Source organism: Orycteropus afer, unplaced genomic scaffold (assembly GCF_000298275.1).
Source record: "Orycteropus afer afer isolate SDZICR_OR568_19922 unplaced genomic scaffold, OryAfe1.0 scaffold00145, whole genome shotgun sequence".
Lineage (NCBI taxonomy): Eukaryota > Metazoa > Chordata > Mammalia > Tubulidentata > Orycteropodidae > Orycteropus > Orycteropus afer.
The window spans coordinates 962,269-970,144 of NW_006921732.1; the positions used below are offsets into that span (position 1 = coordinate 962,269).

General features: G+C 57.0%; 1 protein-coding gene across 1 annotated transcript; it reads right to left on the reverse strand.

The window, feature by feature from the left end:
• Positions 1–4,104: 4,104 nt before the first annotated feature.
• Positions 4,105–7,014, reverse strand: DMRTA2 (DMRT like family A2). Its single transcript, XM_007945876.2, has 2 exons — positions 6,459–7,014; positions 4,105–5,159 (listed from the first exon to the last, which is right to left on the reverse strand). The coding sequence occupies exons 1-2, from the start codon at positions 7,012–7,014 to the stop codon at positions 4,105–4,107; spliced, it is 1,611 nt and encodes a 536-aa protein (XP_007944067.1).
• Positions 7,015–7,876: the final 862 nt, after the last annotated feature.

The window sequence follows — 7,876 nt, forward strand, 5'->3', positions numbered from 1 at the left end:
CTCAGGATTTAGAAGCCACATTTGCTCCAGCCATTCAATCCTTCTGAGTATTTACTCCTCTGTAAAATAGGCCAATAACACACGCACCACAAAATATGAGAATTATAATAGTGAGTGTTTAGTGAGCAGGCACTAAACTAAGAATATTTTACATGTTATTTCATGTAATCCTCATAGCAGGATAGACATTAACCAGCCAGTTGCCAGTAGAATCCATTCTGAGTCATGTTGACCCCATTATTAGCCCCATTTGATTAAGGTGGAACTGAGGTTAAGTGCCTGGCCTAAAGTGCCTATCCCTGGTGCAGAAGTTACTGATCCCACCTTCCCTGACCCTGGCTGCATCTGCTTCGCCTGTTAAATTGCTCCCTCCCCCACCACACATGGTGAGTTTTTAGACCCAAAGAGTGGTACCTGTTATGCACACCTGTGTATCCCAAGGTCCTAGAACAGAGTCTGACATGCAGTAAGTACTTGGTAAATATTTGCGGACTGGAGTAATCCATGAATGAATAAATCCAGCCAGTGATAGTGCTTGGATGCCGGCTCTTGGCTCTTTCTGGCTCCAGGGCACAGATCTCAGCCCCTGAGCTGGAAGCTGCAGAAAGCCTGCTTTAGCACCAGGCCTAGCACACAGTAGGCGCTCAGAAATCTGTAGCTGCTGCTGCTGTTATGAAGGAGGGGGAAGAAAAGGAGGAGGAGAAGAAAAAGAGGAGGAGGAGGTGAAGAAGAGGAGGAGGAGGTGAAGAACAATCAGAGGTAGAAGAATCATTTTTAAACTATTGCTACTCCCTGAGTCTGTCTCCCCAACACTCAGAACTCCCCATGGCGACCCAGGTCCACATCCTTTCGGTTCTCAGCGCAGAGTCAACTCCAGCAGGTGGCTTCGGGGAGAGTTTGGGAATAAGCCTGGACAGTGGAAATTAGGAAGGAAACTCCCATCTCCCGCCCCACCGAGAGTCAGCGCTCAAGATGGCTGCCCTCTTGGTCAGGGGTCCAGCGCGGCCGCTAGAAAACCCACGCTCGTCCCCAGGGCGAATCCCAGCTCCTCCAGGAACTGGAGGCGCCTATTCACTGGTCTCCCCGCCGCCCTACCACAGCCAGGCTCGAGCATCGTGGGTTCTGATTCGGACCCTCAGAGTCTGACCCCTGGGCGGGTCACGGATGGTTTCTGAGCCTCAGTCTTCCCGACTGTGAGGTCAGGTGCGCGCCAAGGGGCTGTGACTGACCGCCTTGGGCTTCCACGGTGGGAACTAGGCTGTGGCGGTCCAGGGGAGAAGAGGAACCCGGGAACCCCACTACTACACCCACCACTGGAACTCCCACCGCTCACGAACCCTTCTGGAGCTCCACCGAAAAGTTCTCAGACCCAGCTGGGCGGGATCCCCGCAAACCGCTGTGGCAATCTGCGTCTCATCCCCGGGCCGCGCGCGTCTGCACACTGGCGGGGATTTGTACAGAGCCCCCGCCATCGGCCAGTGGAGACTGCTTCATAAGAGAAGGAGGAGGAGAAGGCCACCGAAACAGTAGAGAGAGGACAAGATCAGGGGTCCTCGAATGGTTGGGCAACTCCTTGGACCACTCTGGACCTCAGTTTCTTCCTCTGCAAAATGGGGCCGGTAATAAAAAACTCACTGTATTCACTCGGGTTTGTTGTGAAGATGAACTAAAACGATCATCTTGAAATCTACGAAGCCCCAAGGTACTTGAGCGCGGGTAACAGGGCCCCTAGGCCCGAGCACAGGCAGGAACCCGGAAGCCTTTGGGGCACCAAGTGTGGGTTTCTCCCGCAAGCAGGAGGCCCAGACCGACTCTATCACAGCCTTGCGAGCAAAGGCCCAGGAGGGGGCGACTAGAACCACCTGGCTGAGAGGTGACTCGAGGCCTTTGAAAACTTGGAGGCTTTCGTGGGCGCGGCAGCCAGAGGAAAAATGTTCACACTTTTAGAAGCTCCCAGGCGCTTTCTCCGCCTTCTCCTCTTCTTTCTAACTCTTCCCACTTTTCTTTCTTCTCCCTCACTTTCTTCCCTATCCCATTCCCTTTCTCGTCCCAACGCTCTCTCTCTCTTGCCCCCATCTTTCTTCTACTGCCGCTCCTCCCCCCACTTCCACTTCATCGTCACCCTCGCACTTTATAACCAAACAGGCAAACCCCCTTTCCAATTAAAGTGGAATTAGGCAACTCAATCAAATTAGTTCCCTATTAAAGCCCTTCTTTATTAAACCGTTTTCTTGTCCTGCTATTAAGTTTCACCGCCTGGCGGAACTCGAGCCGGCCCCAGAAGTTTACCTTGGGATGTCGCCGGGCCCGGACTAGGGGAGGGGTCACCCTATTTCCTGAGGAGGGACGGGAGGTTGGAGGAGGGGGTCGGCCTGGGAGCTGCTAATTTGCACAACTCCGCCTGTGGAGAGAAGGGAAAAGGGCAAGGACACCGACGGCCCGGGGCTGCAAGGCCGGGTCCGAATGCGCGTCCCCAAGGCCACTTTTGAGTTACACTGCCTCGAGCGAAGGCTGCACCGCCACCACACCCACCACCCCACAAAAAAAGTAACTCTCAGGCCCTGGCGGGAGAGCTCTCGCCATCCTTCCCTCCCTGGCCGCCGCCTCTAGGAGAAAGGAGACGCCGCGGTGTGCGGCCCCGGCTGCGCGCAGATCTGTGCCCCGGAAGAGTGAGATCCGGACCCGCCAACCTAGCAGGGTCCTGGAGAAGGGTTCCGACCGCGGGCTGGGGATCACGAGCACTGAGCCCGCCCGCCACAGCCGGCGCGCCTGAGCCCAGGCCCCGGCCCCAGTGCGCAGGGGGCGCCCGGCTCGGCCCGCGCTCTGACCCGCAGGGTCAGGCCGGCGCCAAAGTGCTCTCTACCCTCGTCTCCTCCGAGAGTCCAAGCACCGGCGGGACCTCCGTCAAGCCTTTCCTGCACCGCGGCCCCGTGGGAAGTCAAGCCCTTGTCATCCGCCCGAGGAGCGGGGCCAGAGTCGGCGTTGTTTTCTTAGAAAATAACATTTATTTCTAGCTCCTGTCTATGCGAAGGAAAGCACAAAGTGAGCCGTTCGCAGCCCCTCAGCTGGGGCGCTGGGCGAGTCCCGGGAGGCGGGGACCGGCCCGCGCGCGGGCGGGTCTGCTCAGTCACAAGTCGCTCTGTCCCGGCTTCAGCGCACACCTCCACGGCTCCTGAGGGCGAGACAGGCCGCAGGCAAGAGGGGCAGGGCTAGGGGGCAGGATTCGGCCCAAGTTTACAATATATTCAATCTATAAAACCTGATAAGTACAATGCGCTCATAGTCTAATTTTTTTCCATTTTGTCTTTTTTTTTTTTGCGTGTTTTTTGAATTTTTTTCACGTTAATACCGAGGTCACCTACAGATTACAATTAATAACTTAGAATTCCATTTTATAACATTATACACTGGCTTGTATATATATATATGTATAGATTATATATAGATTTATACATATATAAAAACTCACACTGCACCAAGGAAACCCATGCTTATCGGCATAAGCAACAAAGCGACAAATACCGCAACGAGGAAAGTGCACCTTAGAACTTGTTTCCTTTTTTTTTTTTTTTTACAATTGATATCGATATATATGTGTTCCCAAGACTCGACTTAGTGCCAAGAGATTTATACATCCTACATTTATATTTGTTAGAGCAAATATTTAAAATTAAAAAAAAAAAAAAAAACGGGAGGGAGACACAGAAGACCGACTCTCAGACTATCCTGCCATCCAAATGAGGGAGCAGGCGAGTCGGCTGAGCACAGCTAAAGGAGAAGAGGCGGCGGCCTCGGAATTTCTGCGAATGTCCCGCCTTTTGAGGAGCTGGGGAACCTTAAGGAGGGGGCTCCCCACTGTGACCGGGAGTGGGGGCATAAGGATCCGGGCCGTGCACCCCTCCCGAGAACATCTGCACCTGTAGTTGCTCCCTTTTGTTCGTCCCTCTCCACCCACCCTCCAAATCAAAACCGAAAACCACCTGGGAGCGGAGGATCCCAGCCAGTGCGCTAATAGCGCACTCGGCTGGCCGAGAGGGGCCGGCGGCCCTCGGGGACAAGACTGAGGAGCCTGTCTGGGGCTGCCGGGCTGCCCTGTCTCTTGCTCTACTGCTTCTCTGGGGCGCCGTTGACCATCGGCCCGTACAGGCCGCCACCGTAGGTGGGCTCCTTGTGCACCGCGGCGGCGGCGGCCGAGCGGTCGCGCATGAGATCGCTGAAGGCGTAGTCCATGGGCGGGCGGAAGCCCAGCGTGGGCACCAGGCCTGCGGTGGAGTAGGGAGCCATGAAGGCCAGGCCGCGGCTGTGCGCCGCCGCCGCCGAGTAGGCCAGGCGCAGCGGGCTGAGGCCGAGCGGCGCGCCCAGCGGGTAGGCTCCCGCGTCGGCGCCGAAGTGGCTGGCGTTGGGCTGCAGCGGCGAGAAGGCCGAGCGGCTGCTCAGCGAGCCCAACGCCCCAGGAGCCATGGCTCCAGCCAGTAACGGTCTGTGGTGCTGGGGGCCGGCGGGGCCGGCCTGCAGCGACGCAGGCAGCCCGGGAGCCCCGGCGGCGGCGGCAGCGTCGACGCGACCCGGCCATGCGTCGTCTATGGCCGCTGCTGCACCCACGGCACCCTTATCGGGGGCCACCGCTGGGCCCAGGCCGGCCGCGAGCCCCCCGCGGTGATGGTTCAGCACCTGCTCGATGGCCTGGACCACGTCGCCGCCGCAGCCCTGCAATACCAGCTCCAGGACGCCGCGCCGGTGGCCGGGGAAGACGCGCGTCAAGATGTCCAGCGGCGTCCGCTGCCGTGGACTCGGGCCTCCGCCCAGCCCCGGCGCTGGTCCGGCCTCAGCCTCCTCCTTGTCGGCCTCTGAGCCGGATTCGGAGCCAAGAGGGCTTGCGGAGCCGGGGCTGTCCTCCTCGCCGCCGCCGCTGGGGCCAGCGCTGCTGGGACAGCTGCCACCTGCCTCTTTAGAGGCCCGGGCCAGAGGCGACCCCGAAAATGACTCGCCGTCGCCATTCTCCGACCCTGAGCCAGGCCGCACCTCGGGGGATGATGTCCCAGGACCCGAGTCCGCTCCGTCCGGGGACAGTGGCTTCCCCAGCGGCGGCTGCGGGCTGCCTGGGCGGCCTGCCTGTAGTAAAGTCTTGGGGAACAGGTCAAACTTCTGCAACTTGGCCTCTAGGAGAGAAAAAGGGGTATGGGGAGGTTAGCTGGAGGCGACAGCACCCCAGCCCTTGAATTCCAGTTTCCTCTTCTATGGGCCCCATAACCTTCACTCACTGGGCTCTTGTGCCCTCTTCCTTTTTGTTCCAGCATTCCTCCTCGCGGTGTCCCTGCAGCCCTGTCTCTCTTCCCCCGCCCCTCATGGTTCTACCCAGAACTTTCTCTACCCAGAACGCCAATTGCCTGTGTCTGTGAAGTCTCCCTCTAGGTTCCCTCTTCCCATCTCCGTGCCCCAACACTTTCACCCTTAGCCCCCAGCGCTCCCTTCTCAATTCTGCCCTGGAGGAGTGGCCCAGCCCAAGATTCAAGCTGAAGACAACACAACTTTCACCTATTCTGCATGCTGAGAAGACACAACTCCTCCTCTGAGGTTCCATGAGTCAATCCTGCCCTGGCCCTCTGGCCTTGGCCAGAATAACCAGTAAGAGGAGGTGTCTAGGACACCTAGAAGGCGCCAAGCCGCCCCACAAACAGGAACAGAACACTTGTTTCTAATTCACCTTTCCTAAAACTGGATCCAAGAAGTTCTTCCCTGTCAAGCTGAGAACTAAGCACCCCACCCCACCCCCGCCCAATTTCCCCTGCCTAATTCCCGCCCTCCGTAGAAAAAGTCGTGAGAGCAGGGCCAAGTAGGACGAAGGGAGAGAAGAGAAAAAGGGATCAAGGGAGGCAAGAGAGCCAATACTCTGAGAAAGCTGGGACGAATGAGGAGAGAAGGAAAAAAAAAAAAAAAAAAAAAGAGGGCGCAGCACATGGTTTTCCAGGGGACTTTTGCATCTAGAGAAAAAGAATCACTGGGGGTGGGGGGCGACTTCAGTACCTAGGGAAAGCGAGGCAGGGCGGAGGGAGGGAGAGGAGGGGGAGTAGGTCGGATTGATGAAGAAAATTGGGAAGGAGGGAAGAGAAAAAGAGGAGTGAGGAGGAGCACAGAGCCAAGAAAAAGACGCTTCTCCGCCCTGGGGAGAAATCGAAGCGTATTGAGTGAGGAAGCAGGGACTGAGTTTGTGAAGAGGAGAGTGAGATTGAAACGTCTACGTACAGGGCCGCGGTGGAGATAGGAGTAAAATACCCTTGCTTCAGAAACCGAAGAAAGAAGAATTTGTGTTTACGCTGATTATTAGGAGCTGGGTGTGCCGCGAACTCAGGCAGTCAGAGCGTTTAGAGAAGGGGATTCTACTCTTACTGACCCGAGTAGTGCGTCCCCAGGCCCCTTCTCTTCCTCTGCAGAAGCCCCTGCCTGGCCGCGCCGCTCACCTGCGCCCCCAGCGCCCGCTGCGCCGCCTCCGGCCCCCACGGGGGCGCCCGCTCCAGAACCCCCGCTGTCTGCCGCGCACACTGAGCCAAAGACCTCGTAGGCTGGCCGCGGCGGGATGATACCGTTGGCGGCGGCCAGTGCCAGGCCCTCGGCAGTGCCGTAGAGCAGCTGCAGCTCCCGCGCCTCGTTCTCCTCCTGTGCCTGCTGCCTGCGCAGCGCCACCTGCGCCGCCATGACGCGCTGGCGCTCGGCGATGAGTGTGCATTTGGCGCACAAGCAATCTTTCCAGCGGCAGTAGCGCTTGTGGCCCTTGAGCGCCGACACCACGCCGTGATTGCGGCAGCGCGCGCACTTGGGGGTCCTCGGGTACTTCTCCGCAGCCCGCAGCAGCAGCGGTGGAGCCCGCAGTAAGCCTCCGGCTACGCTCACCGGCAGCGACGCGGCCGCCGCCGCAGCAGCAGCCACCGACGCCACCGACGCCACGGGCGGCCCTGTTGCTGTCGCCGCTGCTGTCGCCGCGCCGGGCACGCTGGGCAGCTCCGAGCGCAGCTCCATGACTGGACCTGGCGAGAAAGATGGTTGGAAAGGGGGAGAGACCAGTAGTGAGGAGCGCTCAGTGCGTTAGGCTCGTGGAATGCGAGTTTTGAGAGGGAAATTTCGGTCGCAGAAATTTGGTTCTCAGTTGCCAAATAGCTGGAAGAAGGTATCTTGAGAGCCCCTGGTAAGGCCAACCTCTGCCCCCTCCTCCCTCCGCCCAGAACCATTCTTCTTAAATCTGATTTACTCGCTGGGAGTAAGAATCTGAAATTGTGGTTCCGCTGTGTGTGGAGGAGTGGGGGTGGGGGATAGGGAATGTGTAAAGTTTGAAAGCCACTGGTTCAGATGGCTGTAGTGAGAATTTGAAAAAGACAATGCTATCCCCAAAAGTTTGGTTTAATTGGGATGAAAGGGGTAGAAAGAAATGTATGTTTGGTGGGACTTGTATTAGAAAATTTTGCCCCAATAGTTAGATTAATAACCAAGAATAAAACAGGAATACCCAAAGTAGAACGTTCAGTTTGGCTGAAGGGTGAAGAGAAGGAGTGAGGAATGGAAGCACAGAGTTCAGCTGGTTGGTCCTAGGTTGTTTTGGTGGAGTTTTTGGTTTTATTTTTGAGGGGAGTGATTTGTGGGTGGAAGCGGGAAAACCAGGAACAGCAAGGACAGCTTTAGGAAACAGAGTGAGGGCGAGGCAAAAAAAAAAAAAAAAAAAACACAACCTCAGGGACAAAGTTAGACTGGGTGGCTCAGGGACTGGTAGAAATATGGAGGCTAAAAGTTTCGTGGGGCGGTCTTCCATAGAGGAGGAGAGAAATAGGTACGGAGCTGAGTTTAGAAGGCCTGAGAGAAAGAGGATTAAAGAGAAAAGACAGCTGAA